The sequence below is a fragment of the Dipodomys ordii genome, unplaced genomic scaffold (assembly GCF_000151885.1).
Source record: "Dipodomys ordii isolate 6190 unplaced genomic scaffold, Dord_2.0 Scaffold2, whole genome shotgun sequence".
In the NCBI taxonomy this organism is placed as follows: Eukaryota; Metazoa; Chordata; class Mammalia; order Rodentia; family Heteromyidae; genus Dipodomys; species Dipodomys ordii.
In genome coordinates this window covers 19,452,243-19,469,194 of record NW_012267218.1, presented here as the reverse complement: position 1 = coordinate 19,469,194, position 16,952 = coordinate 19,452,243, and the positions used below count along the sequence as shown (strand labels likewise).

The following is a 16,952-nucleotide window of genomic DNA, read 5'->3' as shown; positions in this document are numbered from 1 at the left end:
CGGTTTGAATTTGTATGTTTCAACCTTGGGCTTGCCTCTGCATCTTGTATCACTTATGAATCCAGTTTTCTGACTGGGTCATGGATTTGCTTTGCCCATCTTCTCTATATTCATTTCTGGATGACATTTTTAATTGCTTTTTTAGTAGTAGGATGAGTTGACTTTTTTGCTTAATGATAAATGCCACGCCTCTTCACTTCTGGAGGCTGAGAGTTTACTTGGAAATGAAGAGTGAATGAGATTCTCTGCCTTTTGAATGTAACATGTGATGTGTGTTAATCGTCTTTTCTGCTCTTAGAGTAATAAGAACAGGAGAGGTGTCAAGTGTAACTAGTAGGTGGTGAGAACGTTCTTTTTCTTTTTTTTTTCCCATCACATTTTTTAGTTAAAAGCCATCACATTCTAAAACCTTAGTGAAAGGAATGGGTAAAGTTTTGTGTTTAAGTCTGGTTACTCTGGGTATGTCCAGGTACCATAAGCACTGAAGTGTAATGTTAGCATCTCCTAAAACACACTGAGCTAGACAGGTGCTGGTGGCTCGGGCTATCTAATTCTAGCTTCTTAGGAGACTGAGATCTGAGGATCACAGTTCAAAGCCAGCCTGGACAGGAAAGTCAGTGAGACTCTTATCTCCTTTTAACCACCTGAAACCTGGAAGTATTGCTGGGGCTCCAAGTGGTAGCACTCCAGCCTTGCGCAAAAAAAACCAACAACAAAACCCATAGGGACAGTGCCCAGGCCCTGAGTTCAAGCCCTGTGACCAACTGAAAAAACAAAACACTGAGTGGAGATAATCTTTACAACGCTATGGATAATATGACACCCAATGTCCCCACATGGGCTAGATTTGTGTTCCTCATTCTCACTCTTATCTTGCCTTTAAGTATAGAAATTAAGCAATATGCAAAAAAGTTTCACACAGCATAGACACCCCCTTATAGGAGAGGTATGTGCCACAGTTCTGCCCCGACAGCCAGTATTGTCCACGTTGGTCTATATTTCCCTCTTTCTTATGGAAGCATTTACATGTAGAATAAAAGAAGATCCAAATATTAAAACACAAAGGAAGATTTATTTGTTCTGAGAACATCTGTTCTTGTTGTAAAGTACACACTTACCAAGGTCCATTTTCTTGTTCATTGCCCTCTCGGTTAGCTGTTGTACAGGCTGCCGGTGCACTGATTTTAAGTTGAGTTGCAGGAGATAATGGGCAGTGGTATCTAAGGAGATGAATTGACGAGGACATCCCATTGCAATGCATATTTTTTAGAAAATTCTAAAGACAAACCTGCTCACAAAGAAAAGCTGAGATGGAGTAAAAGGCTTTATTATAGAATTACATTTTTCCCCCAAAGATATATTGAATGAGTTACTCAGTAAATTGAGTACTCATTATGTACATGTGGGTCTATTTGATTTCTGTCAGTTTGGTTTGTAATTGAAATGCAGAAATGTTTTGGAAATTTTTTAAACACAAATTATTTGCTATGTATGTTATAATAAAAAACCTTTTCATTAAAAGAAATTCTGCTCATTTTTCAAGAGAGGAATTTCCCTGGGTGTTATTGCCATAACCCTTATAACTAGCAGACAGAAGAAAACCACTTACATTTCTTTTTTACCACTTACATTTAAGAAGTGCAGTTTAAAATTACTTAGAGATGTCTTTCTAAGTGGTGTGTGTGTGTGTGTGTGTGTGTGTGTGTGCGCGCGCGTGTGCGTGTGCATGTGTGTATTAGTAAGCAATATGCAGTAACTTCATTTATATATTTTATCTTTTTCTCCAAGTTATTTTCAAGGATAAGGCTTTACACATATAGATTGATTAATTTAGAAACACCTATTCAACATATTCCTGTCTGGGCTTATTGTTTAGAAGAAACTTTGTCTAAGACCTCTGGTTCTATGCACCTCATTATCATTACATTTTTGCCTCAGTTCTCTTTTGACAACCTTTTATTCTTTTACTCTCCCTTGCTATCTTTTGTCCTTCAATAATTCCTCGTTGCTCCTATTTTTTATGAAGTGCACTTGAATTTCACTTGAGCATCTAGAACATCTCTTGAGAACATTTGACTTATCCTTTTACTGAGCAACACTTTCCATGAAATATTCTTTTGACTTAAAAAGGTTGAATGTTGGGCATTTACACTATTTCACATTTTAGGCCTTGGGATCTTTTCAAAGGAAGATGAACGATGAGATAAATCATTCCCTTCAGGAGTACACCTTGACATTATTTCTATTGTGAGGTTCATTATGATGATTTCTATGGCCATTGAATTCTGATAGGATGATGGGTTGACAGAAATGTCACATTAAGGCAACATATGTTGTAGAGTTCTTTTTTCATCCAATGGGTGGATTTGTGCTAAAAGCCATACTGGTGTATCATGCCTAAATACCCCAAATAATTCTTTAAAATAGATGAGAAATTTCCTCAAGTCACCAAGAAATTCATTTCAATTGAAGACTTTGAAAAACAAAGGGCAGCCATCTACCAATTCCTATACATGTTCTTTGGTTGCCAATTGGTATTTTAAGACCTTGTATTTATAGGTGCAGGAGGACACTTGTATCCTTCTTTATGTTTGAGTTGAGACCTCTGTTTCCTGGTGTTACTGTGGAGGAACTTGCTGGGTTGTTGGAAGTGGGGTGAGAGTAGGGGGAAGTGATCTGTTCATCTGCTGATGCTGGCTCATGTGCACCAGTGTGGCTTTGATAACTCTGATGTCACCAGCATTCCTTGGAGAACTGATTCTAACTTTGGCACTTACCACCATCCTCACTTAGGCAAAGGACCTGAGACCCTGTACGCAGGGCAGAAGCTCAATGACAATGAATGGCACACCGTCCGGGTGGTGCGGAGAGGAAAAAGTCTGAAATTGACAGTGGACGACGATGTGGCTGAGGGTGAGTACAGCTGTGGGCAAGCCTGGCTCTTCCCATTTGGTTCGCAAAAGCATCCCTTTGCTTAATGAAAGTCACAAATGATGTTCACTGAGACCATCTCAGGCAAAACCAATACCATAAGTGATCCTCTGTAATTTCACAATTCCCTTTCACCCATCTGAACTGTGGAACTTGCGCTGTAATTATGTACTTACGCATTTCTTTCCTTAGGCATAGAGTTTATATGTGGAGAACAGATATACAGAACCTTTTTATTGTTCAAAACTCTCTTATTGTTCATTCTTTCATATTCCAGTTTCTTCCATCAGCGAACCAGTCACTTCAACAAAGGTAAAGAGATGATTCAGGAATTTGGAATATGACAGGGAAGTGTCAACACTTAGAATACTACTTGGAAGGTGCTAAATAAAGTTTGGCTTAAGTAGTTATTCACTTATTGTTGTTAATGGAGTACCTATTCTGTACCAAGCACTATATTAGAAAGAACTGATATGGCCAGTCTTCTAATAGATGAACTTTACATTTGGGAGGGCATGGCACTGTGGACCTATGTACATAGGGAATACTCAGAGTCCTGGACAACCCCTATGCATTTCCCGAGTGCCTGTGGTGTGTCGGAAATGCACGAACATTGTAGAAGACAATAAAGAACGGTAGAAATACATTTCCTCCAACAGGAAACTAATCTAGTTGATTAGATAGCAGTCATATTTGGAAATAGGGCAAGTATATTTTATAGAACAGGAACACGAAGTTTAAGAAGACTTACACAATTGCATTAAATTCATGTCTGTATAATTTCACAAAATGTAGTTGGCTGATAGACTTTGCAATTCAGCTGAAGAAAATGATAATGATTATCATCATCATCATTATCATTACTGTGTGTGTTTGTGTGAGTGTGCGTGCGTGTGTGTGTGTGCGTGAGCTGGTACTGGGGCTTGAACTCAGGACTTCACAGTCTTGATTAGCTGTCTTCTTCAAGATTGAAATAGCTGTTGCTCTACCAGTTGTGGCTCTACCAGCTATGGCTTCTATCACTTGAACCACTTTAAGCTTTTTACTGATTAATCAGAGAAAAGAATCTCTTAGATCTTCCTGCTTGTGCTGGCTTTGAACCAGGATCCTGGGCCCCACTGACAATTCTTTATCAAGTACAGAAGAAATGTACAAGAGTGAGTTAGGTTAAGGTGGGAATGTATTTCAGGAAACAGATGACGACATGCACTCTCCCCTCAAAAATAAAAGCAAGCAGAGCCACACCAGCTACACAGCATACTCCAATCATGCATAGACATAACGTAGGAGGAGGAGGTGTGGTTACTAGTCTACAAGCCTGAGGGGTAACTTGTCTTTATAAAATGCATGTAAAAAAGGAGATGTAAAAGTGGCTGTACATTTAGAACCTTCAGTCAATCTGCATTAATTATTCAGGAAATCTCCATGAGCTAGCTGTTGGTGCAGACAGGAGCCTGAGCTGTAAAGACTGTAGTAATAAGATGCACATCACTTGCTAATTCCTCTGGGCTTGGCTGAGTGAGTAGATCCAAGTGCTTGAGGTTCATGGCATGTTTTTCATAACAGCCACTAGATGGCACCCTCACCTTAATCTCTTCCTAGCAATGGAGTTGCTTTCATTTTCCTGGGGGAAATGAATCCATGCTGAAAGCAGTCATAAAAACTACAGAATTTAGGGCTCTGTATTTCCCTCTCTGTCATTAGTCTTTTGTGGAACCTTTACAACAAAGGTAATTATAAATTGTGCTTCCTGTTACCATGAATAATTAGAATGCGGAGCTGCAAACCTTGGAATGCTGAAGTCATCCAGTAATTTGATATTTGAAATTAATGAAGCTCCTGTACTTTTCAGCCACACCCCGGCTTCCCCTGCTGAAGGAAGAGGGCAAGTGATTAGGCTAAAGCAATTTGGGAGAGGAAAAGAATTATTTTGCTTGCGAGCTATAACCTTGGGTTGCACTGTTACAGTGATATAGGTTAATTTTAGTTCACAGAAGTCATAAAATCAGACCATAGACAGCTGGTTTCCAGGTTATTAAGTGATATCCTATTGGCTTATTTAGTAATCCCTTTTATGCTGCTTAAGACCTCCCAGCGTGCCAAATTTCCAAATAATTTGTAGAAATTATGCAAAGAATAGGTTAGACTCACACAAAATCAGAAGCAAAGAAAGTACTCCTCAACCTGGTGGTTTTTATTTGTTACAATGTAATTGTATTCTTAGAAGTGCATTTGACAGCTAATAAGGCCTGATTGACTGACTGGGCTGAAAATTTATGATTAAGAAAGAATTAAAAGAATACTGCTCTTGGGTATGAGCCCCCAGTGTTGCCTCAACCACCCACTCCACTTCAGAAAGTCTTTGTAGAACAAAAATTCACCCCCTTTCACTTCTCTGATCCAAGGAGGCTTCTCCCTCCCTCCCTCATTAATGCTGTTAAAAAAGGGGGCAAAAAATGTTAGTTTTCAAAGTTTTTCCTTAAAAACTTGTTTCTCAAATAACTCAAAAGTTGTTAATATAGAATTTGAAATGTTAGGTCAAAAAAAGGTTCTTTATTCTAAGACTTAGGGGAAGCCTTTATAGGCTCATGTAAACTGCTAATCACCAGAAATTAAATATGCACTTTCGCAAATATATTTTGTTCCAGAAACTTTTCTAAACAAAGCACTTAAAACGTGATTTTTGTGAGTTGCTGATATCCTGGGAAAGAGAATCTGAGACTTAGTAGAGTTGGAGAGTTACAGACAGAGTGTACCAATCCTTTACAGAGTCTTCATAACCCTTTATTTTCTTCATTCTCTCACCATGTCTGAGATCTGAGATCTGTAGGAGGTCAACAGGCTTCCTCTGAGCCTTTCCCTTTATATTTGCTGAGTTCTTAATTTTGGCCAAGAACAACATGTTGCAGAAATGATGAGCAAAACTGACCCCCAAGCAAATTTATTGAACACAAACTCTTTCCATGCTTATCAAAGTAGCTTGTAAAACCTCTTTTGAATATCATGGCATATAGAAGTCACCAGAAGTGGTTACTTCTTAAAAAGAGCCTGCCAACACTGGGCACTGGTGGCTCAGGCCTGTAATCCTAGCTAATCAGGAGGTTGAGATCTGGGAATTGTGGTTCAAAGACAGCTCAGGAAGGAAAGTCCGTGAGACTTATCTCTAATTAACCACCAAAAAACTGGAAGTGGCACTGTAGCTCGAAGTGTAGAGTGCTAGCCTTGAGGAAAGAGCTCAGGAACACTGCCCAGGCCTTGAGTTCAAGCCCCATGACTAACCAAAAAAACAAAAAAAGAGTTTGCATTGCCAGGCCTGTAATCCTAGCTACTCAGGAGGCTTAGATTTGAGTATTGAGATTTCAAGGAGCCTGGGCAATAAATTCTATGAGACTCGTTAACCAGCAAAATATTGGCCTTGGATCTGGGGTTCAATTGGTAGAATGCTATTCTTGAGGGAAAAGTTAATGGATAGCACCCAGGTACTGAGTTCAAGACTTAGTATGGACACACACACACACACACACACACACACACACACGTGTGCGTGCATGCCTGCGTGCGTGTGCATGCACGCGCACACACACACGGCGTGCATTGATGATAAGAGAGAAAAAGAAGCTGAATAACTGGAAATTATTCAGAGAAAGGCAGAGAAAAATAAAAGGACAGTGACTACCATATATTTAGAAACAGCTAACACTTTCAGTACTAGACACCATTCTTAATACTTTATATTATGCACTAGTAGGTTACTAGTGGGTAACAGAGGCATATAAAGTAAGGTAACTCTTCCAAGGTAACTCAGTTAAGAAGTTGTGGAGTTGGAATGCAAAACCAGATAGCATAACCTCAGAGTTTTGATATCCTCTTGTGTTATTTGCTGTGGGCTTTGTGGGAAGGTCCTACTTGGGTTTGGTAGACATTTCCCTCCCTAGCTGTATGTTGTATGTTCTTTCAACACTTGGAGTATAGATCTGTAGGCAGCCTACTTGCTGTCAGTGAAATACAGAAGTAAAGGTGCGAGCTGAGTGAGCCAGTAGTGGTCCTCTTGATACTTGGCCATGATGAGAAGTGTGAAGTTATAGCAGCTTCTGCAAGGAAATTCCACCAGATAAACTCCATTTACTGCTCTTCTTGTGTAATAATGCACCCAAATGAGTTACCGTTTTCTTCAATGATACTAGATGCCTAAGTAAAGACATGGCTGGGAAATTACATATTTGGGATCAATTTGAGGGTTTAATATGTGCCATCAGTTTGATCCTGTATCATATTGCTTCACATAATCTTAAATGCTCTCATCTCTCTAGCAAAATAATGGTATCTGTCCCCAATTTTTATTTTGAAGAGGACATTTGTTATATAATGTTTTGAGCACCAGGCCTTGCATTTGGGGCATAGTTATTAGTTTTGGGTTTTCTTACTTTCCCATCATCCAGGTTATTTCTCTTCCCTCTGAAATCTGAGAGCAGCTGGTACAAGGTGTTCACATACCTGTCCCATAGTAGAAAGGAAGTTTGGGCCACAGAGATTCAGGGTCTGGGTGGAAGCTATCCCTGAGATTTTTTTGCTTAAGGATAGCATGCTACCGTTTGAGCCACAGCACCACCTTCTGGTTTCTTGGTCATTTCCTTAGAGATAAGAGTCTCATGAGCTTTTTTGCCAAGGTTGGCTTCAAACTGTGATCCTCAGATCACAGCCTTCTGAGTAGCTAGAATCACAGGCAAGAACCACTGGTGCCTGGTTCTGAGCAAACTTTTTTTTTTTAAATACCTTTATCAGGTGTGTGAACATATGTCTTTTTTTTCTTTGTTGGAATCTCCATTCATAGAGAAGTGAGATCTTTTAGCCAGGAGGAAAGCCAATTTCTTCTCTATTTTAGCCCTTGTAGCCTTCTAGTTGAGCTGCTGTCTGAATCATCCTACAGCCTGTTGCAGAGATCCTGGATCAACATTTGAATTCCATTTTTGGCTTCTATGCTACATCTCCAAGTTCTTGCTCTGTCCTCTCCCTCACCCAACACTGTTCATTCTTTTTCTTGCTTTATAAGAATTGATTTTCTTTTTTTCTTTTTTAGTGAGCAGGATTTTCTCACCTCTTAATCCTGAAGGTCAGTTTATCTAGAACTTTTCTAAAAAGCTCCCAATTGACTTTAAAACGATGGATTCCCCTTTGAGCCCAGAGACCTCCCCTTTTATTACCTGGAATCACCATTCTTATTTTAGAGTTCTATTATAGATTTTTTTTAGTAGCATACATGTTAGCATAGCCACCGCAGGGCCTTAGTTCAGCTCCTCTGACCCCAGGAGGCTGGCTGTGACCCTGCCCAGCATTCCCATATCCAGGCCCTGGGCCTGGCATGAACAGCTGGATCCAAATGGACATGAACTGCCTATTTCCACCACTTCCTTGATTGAGATCCTGTGAACTTAGGTCATGTTACTTTGCATTTCCATGTAGGGTTTTGATACAAAGTAATTTTATGCAGTGATTCTTTCTACTATTCAGCTGTTATAGGATTGATGGCGCATTTTGATGTTTATGCTCTTACCATTTATTTTTAAGTTAAACAGCATTGTTATTTTGTTTTTGCTTATGCGAAGAGAGTAACTTGTCAGTAGTTGTCAAAACACCACAGAGAAGCTCATAAAATGTACATCTGATTTTTGTGCTTATAGGCAACTCTGAACCACATCAGAGTTTATTCCTGAAGAGATGAAATCTGTATTGAACATCCAAGGATAGAATGCATTTGAATTGCTCAGATTCAAATTTAAGAGGTCTTGAAAAATAATCCATAGCCCTCAAACTTTTGTTTGTTGAATTCTGGGATAAAATAGGAGAAAGAGAGAAAAAAAACCCCGAAAGAGTGCAAATTACCTTTTTCCTTATTGAACTCAGGACCTCATGATTGGTATACAAGCACTCTACCACTTCAGCTGTAAATGTCCCAGCTGTATTTTGTCTGCTTTTTCATTTTCAAGATGAAGTCTTATATATTTTGCCTAGAGTTGGCCTTGGATCACAACCCTCCTATGTATTCCTTTTGTATAGCTTCTTTGACAGATATGAACCACTGGTAGGGGGATATAAGCCACATAGCTTGGTTAAGATCAGCTTTGTCACTAGCTTCTCAGGAGGCTGAGATCTGGGGATCACTGTATTAAGTCAGCCTGAGCAGGAAGACATCTGAAACTCTTACCTCCAATTAAACACCCAAAAGGCAGAAGTAAGAGTTGTGGTTCAAGTGGTGGAGTGCTAGCTTTGAGTATAAAAGCTAAGAGACAGTACTTGGGCCCTGAGTTCAAGCCCTAGAACTGGCGCACGCATACACACACACACACACACACACACACACACACACATTTACACACACACACACACACACACACACACCCCACATCAGCTTTACACACACACACACACAGACACCCCACATCAGCTTTGTCCAGGTTACAATGTTTTAAGTGCAAGGGAAAATTAGGTGCTATTACTAGAAAAAGTTAGCAATGAGTAGAAGGTAAAAATCCAACGTTCTATAATAGAAGCTCTCATGAGGGCTCTAGGTGGGGAGTTATTATAGCAGGGAGTTCCTTGGTAATGAATAAAACTCATTTGTTGAATCTTTACAAAGGTTAGAGCAACAGAGGCTTTTCTTCTTCCGGTGTGTGTTAGCACTCAGCAAACGAATAGCTTTATCCTCTAACGTGTGCTTTCTGTGGCCTCTCCCTTCCTTTATGTGATGAGGTCTTCTAAGGAGCTGCAGGAGAGTGTGGATGCGGAATGTACTACTTGAGCTGGCCCATGAGCTCCCTGCCTGAGGCCAACTCAGGAACAGCCTATCATGAATCTTTTGTTTTCTGGAACGGAATCAAGAACATTGTGTGTGTTGTGTGGAAGGGTTCCGCCTACAAGCGGCCGTCCTACGATGTAATCTTCCCTGTCTTGACTTCATTCCTGACTTCCCTAGGTACGATGGTCGGAGACCACACCCGCCTGGAGTTCCACAACATCGAAACTGGAATCATGACCGAGAAGCGGTACATCTCCGTCGTCCCGTCCAGTTTCATCGGCCACTTGCAGAGTCTCGTGTTCAACGGCTTGCTCTACATCGACTTGTGCAAGAACGGCGACATCGACTACTGTGAGCTGAAGGCGCGCTTTGGTTTGAGGAACATCATCGCTGACCCAGTCACCTTCAAGACCAAGAGTAGTTACCTGAGCCTGGCCACCCTCCAGGCCTACACCTCCATGCACCTCTTCTTCCAGTTCAAGACCACCTCCGCGGACGGCTTCATCCTCTTTAATAGTGGTGATGGCAATGACTTTATTGCAGTTGAGCTAGTCAAAGGGTAAGTGGAAGGGATCCTATAAGTAAATCCACGTTGGATGTGGTCTTTTCAGACCTCCGTAAAATACAGACAGGAAGAATTCTGTTTGATGACTTTGGTTCTTGCCTGGGTCTCATCAGTGAGGAACATCCACACAATGCTTAAGGTGGGAAAAGAGAGGGAGTTGTGAGTTTATTGGAAGATCTACCCAGCCAGATGTGGTAATGGATGCCTAGATCGATCACACCTGCTGTAGGCGGTAGAGGCATGAATTTTAGGCCAGCTTTGACAACAACAACAATAACAACAAACCAGAGTGGTGTCATGCTCTTGTCACCCCAGCTGTGTTGGAAACATAAATAGGAGGATCACAGTCTTAGCTAATCGGGGCAAAAATGTGGTGTCCTATCTAAAAAAACTAAAGCCAAAAGGGCTTGGAAAACACACATGGTGGAGTGACTGCGCAGCCTGTACAAGGTCCTGAGTTCAAAGCCCACTACTTTAAAATAAAATACAAAATCAAGATGGCCAGAGTGGGCAGTGGTAGTACACATGCATGAGGCCCTATATTTAATCACTAGTAATGTAAGAGAAAAATATTTTTAAACTAGTAAAGAAATACACAAATAAAATTCTTCCATTGAATTAATACAACCAGACTTTTTACTATAAAACACAATCCTTTAAAATTATAGGGGGCTGCAGCGGTGTATATGACAATCATCTCAAGTAATTCTAATGGTTGCCACCACATTTATAACAAGAAATGCATGTATTTTCAAACCTACCATGAGATCATTTACCATTTTTTTAAATATAAATCTTCCCATTCTGCCAGACATTCTGTTGCTACGTGTTGGAAAGTGAAACAAAAAGCAAACACAAATCACCGTCTGTGATTGAAGTAATTTGAATGCTGCCCCCTAGTGTTACGCAGCATATTAGCTGCACTCCTCTCTAGTCTGGGCAGTATTATCTGTAGAGTGAGAGGTATGCTGATTAGAATGAAGTGATACATATTTGTTGCTGACCATGGCAAAACCCAACTTGTGATTTCACGGCTGTGACATAACAGGTCAGTTTTGGAGATCTGAAGTCCCTGACATCCATTATACACACATTGCCCTAATCCACTTGAGGGAATCTCAATTTACGGTGGGGTTCTTGTCTCCCGTAGGTATATTCACTACGTGTTTGACCTGGGAAATGGCCCCAATGTGATCAAAGGCAACAGTGATCGCCCCCTGAATGACAACCAGTGGCACAATGTGGTCATCACTCGGGACAACAGTAACACCCACAGTCTGAAAGTGGACACCAAGGTGGTCACTCAGGTTATCAACGGAGCCAAAAACCTCGATCTGAAAGGTAAAGCTTGAGGCGTTCCTCACCAAGCAAGGCCGTCGTGAGAGGCAAACTATAATTTGTAAATGCCATGAAAGTTTTGATGCATCATAAATATCTTTATTGAGCAATGCTAAATTATACCACCATGCCACTTAGTTTTCACATAGACCACACCTGAATGAACATTTTCTTGATGTCAGGATGGTAGGAAGAGTTGGGCACTGGTGACTTAGTCCTGTAATACTAGTAATACTAGTAATACTAGTCCTGTAATACTCAGTCCTCTCAGGAGGCTGAGGTCTCAGGATTCTGGTTTTAAAGCTAGCCTCTTACCTCCAATTAACCAAGAGGCAGAAGAGGAGGTGTGGTTCAAGTGGTAGAGCCCCAGTTTGGGAGTGAAAAGTTAAGGGACAGCATCTAGACCCTGAGTTCAAACACCATTACCAGTATACACATACACAAAAAGTAGAAGGTCCTAAATAAGGTATAAAGGCTCAAGAATCTTACTTGAGGCATTTACTACCTCAGTGATTTTAGTAGAAGTTTCTCAGCCTTATTTAGCTTGTGTATATCCTTTAATTAAAATGGGAATGAGATTGTTTGGAGTTTGAATGGTAAAACTCTCAGCATATTATAGGTGAAAGCAAATAAAAAGCACTCAGTACAGGCTTATGTTGCTGACAATGCCATTAAAGTAAGGTTTTAGGTGAGGAACGAACATGCAGGAGGTGGTAAAGGTGAAGAGAGGAAAGTTTATTGGTGTACGCCCCCGGGTGAACTCCCTGGTCAGGATCAGAGAGGTCACCCAGAGTCTGGTTGTAGCAGGGTCTATACGGCCAGGTCAGCAGGAACTTTTAGCATGTAACTTGTTTTGTGAGTTTGAACAGTTTTGGGCTAGTGCCCCTGAAGGACAGGACGACTCGGACAGGTGATGTATAATTGGGACAGGTGGTATATAAGGAAGTGGCTTTTCTCAGCTGCCTCTGCCCTCCAGTGCGTCGAACATTTGCCTCATCTTATGAGAACTATTTCTACGTTGTTGAATTGATATGTTGATTGAAACTTGTGGGATGAATCAGCCTGGTGGCTCCTCAGAAGGCTGAGATCTAAGCATCATGGTTCAAAGCCAGCCCCGGCAGGAAAGTCCAGGAGACTCTTATTTCCAATTAGGCACCAAAAAAGCCAGAACTGACGCTGTGGCTCAAGTGGTAGAGCACTAATCGTGAGCATAAAAGCTCAGAGACACCACCCAGGCCCCGAGTTCAAACCCCATGACTCACACACATGCACATGCACACACACACACACACACACACACACACACACACACACAAAACCACCAACAAACTTGTGAGATGATGTGTATATAATGAATGCCATACAAGAGGTGTTGGAGAAGTGTTGGATTCTTTTCTTGAAATCTTAAAAATGATTAATCATTAGAAATAATCGGTATTAATTCTTGTTTTATCTCCCCCATCTAGGTAGGATAACATTACCTAAGGAATAGTCTGAAATGCATTGGCTGTAGCTGACACGGCTTCCCTATCTCTCTGTCTCTTCTGTTACTTTTCCTTCTAGGTGACCTCTACATGGCTGGCCTAGCCCAAGGCATGTACAGCAATCTCCCAAAGCTCGTGGCTTCCCGGGACGGCTTTCAGGGCTGTCTGGCATCTGTGGACTTGAATGGGCGCCTTCCAGACCTTATCAATGATGCTCTCCACAGGAGTGGGCAGATTGAGCGCGGCTGTGAAGGTAGAGCCTCTCCTCTTTTGAAGCTATTCCCTACTTGCAAGCCCTGAGCCTCCTTGCTGCCTCTGCTGGCGCCTCTTTCTTTGTTCCGCCAATCCTCTCTCATTCCCACTTGCCATCTGTGTTTGTTTCGGTTTTTGCATTACCATTGGTGATCTCCTCTTGTCATTGGTTGAGAATGCCAGGCCTTGGGCCCCAGGCTTCAGGAATGTGTCTTCCCAGGATCACACACTTGCCAAAAAAAGAAAAAGAATCTTCCCTTGCAATGGCATCTGGCCTCTCCTAGTATTTGCTTTTGTTTCTAGAGTAGCTGAAAGGCTCTCAGGCTTTTTAAAGACAATTTCATCCATGGCAAGGGGTGGCTTTCTATGGGTTAATAAAACGCTTCTCAGTGTGGCAAATAATGACCGCATTGTTGAATGCAACTTCACCAGGAGATGGGAATTGATGTCCGAATGCCATGACAATGGAAGGGAAGTAATATTTATTGAATACTTTGTAGATATCAGGCATTGTTCCAGTTGCTCCTCAGGGAGGTGTTGAGGAACATCTTGGGCTTGGATATAAGAATGACCTATTTTCAGGGCCAGACAGTAAGTAACTTGTGTTAGGTATGTGACAGTTTGGCAAGTTACTCAACCTCTCTAGGCTGCATATTTCTTCACTATAAAATTAGGCAATAAACCGGGCATTAGTGGCTCATGCCTATAATCCTAGCTACTCAGGAAGCTAAGATCTGAGGATTACGGTTCAAAGCCAGCCCGGGCAGGAAACTCCATGAGACTCTTGTCTCCAATAACCACTCAGAAAACCAGAAGTGGTGCTATGGCTCAAGTGGTAGATGCTGACCTTGAGCTAAGAGCTGAGGGATAGCACCTAGGCCCAGAGTTCAAGCCCCATGACCAAAATAAATAAATAAGGCAATAAGACTTACCTTCAAAGGTCATATGTATACATCAGAAAAATAAAATGCCTGATGTGTGGCTGGTATTCAATAAACACGGGATTGTTTATAAATAATCTCGTGTGAGCCATCTAATAGGATTGCCTGCTGGCCCATCTAGCACAATAGACCAAGCTCAGCCGGTTTTTGTGGACAATCCAATCTCCTTTGAGATGTTAAAGGAATTTTACACATTTTTCCAAATCTCAACCCTTCTCTGCAACTCAAACAGTATAGTTTGAGCCAGCAGGGGGCAGCTGGGTTGGGTTGGTTGACAAGATCTACCTCTTCAGTCCTCTGGTTGAGTCTCATGGTCCCTTGTGCGATGTTTTCTTGCATCCTTTGTTAAGTTACCATGTCAAATCTGCTTATTCACCTCTTGTGTTCAACTTCATAGCTCACTCCTGTTTTTAACCAACTTCCATCTGAGCTCACTCATCCCTGTAAAAGTACACTTTTGGAAAAGATTCTAATCAGCTTCTCAGTATGACTCACAGTGATGAGAGTTGGAAGAAGAGTAGAAGTCTGACAGTTCCTATGGTCTATGCTAGTTTTCCTTTACCTAGGACTTTTTTTCATTCTGATAGCCTAATGTGGTGTGTGTGTGTGTGTGTGTGTGTGTGTGTGTGTGTGTGTGTGTAGGGAGACAGGTATAGGGAATCACAAGGAACTTAAGATCACAATTTTATGTTCCAGAAATACTTAAGTCAACTCAGTTTTTTTTTCTTTGGGGGGGGAGTTCCTTGGCCTATTCTTCTTCTTTATTTTTTTAAATTATAAAAGTCAAGGCTACATTGGGCTATCTACAGCATTTGGAATTAAATTGTCTTACTTGAGAAGACCGTGGAGTGATAGTAGGTTCAGCTATCTTGGAATAATTAATCAAATCAAGTTAAATAACAAAATAAAAGTACGTAGTAAGTTAACACCAGTGGATCATACCTCAGGAATCTGAGTATCAGGAATCTGATATCTGAGGAACATGGTTAAAAGGCATCCTGGTCAGACAAATCTGACAGACTCAAATTAACTAGCAAAAAGCCAGCTGTGAAAATGTGGCTCAAGTGCTAGAGTGCCAACTTTAAACAGAAAAATCTAAGCAAGAACATGAGGCTCTGATTTCAAGCCTCAGTACTGGCACAAAACAACATCAACAACAAACACATTTTTAAAAGCATAAGGCTCTCTATAAAAGCTATTTTTTAAAATCATATGATTTCATTCATTCTGATTGAAAAGCCAGAAGGAATCACCACTTTAACTGTATGGTTACATTGCCCAAACATCTATCACCTGTAAATTAATCATTCCTAATATCTAATAGCAGCTAAACTTAATTTTCATTTTATATTTTACTTAATCCAGTAGATCTCAAATATGATCATTTTAGCCTGTAGTTGACTAAACTTATCAATAGCTATTTAATATTTTGATCATATTTAGCCTCTAATATTATGCATATTGCAGCATACCTCAGTTCCAATTACAAATTTTTAAAGCACATTTTAGCCACATGTATCTTTGACTGCTCTATCAGAAGCACGGCTCTCTAGAATATAAAAATCAGGGTGCCAAGAAGTATAGCTGGAGTATTAGATTAAGAGGGGGCCTCAGCTCACTTTTACAGAATGTGCAGTATGGAGGGGAGAATGGGCCCTGCTTAAGAGAGCTTTGAGAGAAGCCTGGAGCACATTAGCGAGAGGAAATTACCTATCAATTGGGGAAATGTTCCCATTCTTGCCTGCAGTTCTGTGTGTAGTTCAGCCTGACTCATCCCATGCATTATGGTGGGTTCTGACTTTCCTCTAAGTATGGGTGATTGTTCAAAGCCGGATATTGTGACTTGATGGCTCCCCATCCACATCTATGGCAGCTCCCATGGGTCTAATAACACTGCACTCTATTGCCATGGAGATAATTATGATGGTTGCCCATTGAGCATTATGACTGCCCTACTGGGTGGGACGAAGTGGAGGGCTGAGTGCTGGGGGAAGAAGGCCCTTGTTTATTGTACACAGATGACATAGATAATTAGCCTAAGTGGCTAGGAAAAATAGCCAAAAAGTGGGTGTAGGCATAAATTACTGTCATTGGAAATTTGCCCTATTGTGAATAAGCCTTCATGAAGGATCCCAGGAGTTCTTCAGGGTCCTGTGGAGATGAATCTGTGGAAGACAGTGAGAAGGAAAATAGAACACCCCAAACATTGTCTACAGTGAGGTGTCATTGTCATTCAGTATCTCTTGTATATACGTGTGACTCCCAACAGGCCTTTGGGTATTAAACAATATGGAAAACATAAAAAATAGCATGCATATCATGATTCTTTATGTCTAGGGACAGAAGAACAAACAAAACTTAAAAACTAAGACCTGGGTTTCTTTAAGATGACAACTATGTTTCATGATTATTTATTTAGGTTACTAGGATATATCATGTGTTCCTCTTAATGTCCTTAACAATGCCATTTCAACATCCTCAAGTAGTCAATGTATTATTTTTCTTGAGCTATCTGAGTCCAGAATTATTTTTACAATATTCTATGGGTCTCAGGGTTTTTGTTTTTTTTTTTTTTGTAGCAGAGAAAACCCTTAAAGTAGGTTTTGATTTGGTGTCTCTAATATCACCAGTATGTAAAATTTAGAAAC

At 40.8% G+C, this 16,952-nt stretch overlaps 1 protein-coding gene across 4 annotated transcripts in view; it reads left to right on the top strand.

Moving 5' to 3' along the window:
- Nucleotides 1-16,952, top strand: part of Nrxn3 (neurexin 3) — a 1,505,050-nt gene that overhangs the window by 662,493 nt on the left and 825,605 nt on the right. For all 4 annotated transcript variants that reach the window (XM_013014269.1, XM_013014277.1, XM_013014291.1 and 1 more), the window contains 4 exons: nt 2,794-2,913; nt 9,902-10,283; nt 11,440-11,630; nt 13,191-13,364. In XM_013014269.1, coding sequence (XP_012869723.1) covers nt 2,794-2,913; nt 9,902-10,283; nt 11,440-11,630; nt 13,191-13,364 — 867 coding nt within the window. The remainder of the gene's footprint in view (nt 1-2,793; nt 2,914-9,901; nt 10,284-11,439; nt 11,631-13,190; nt 13,365-16,952) is intronic.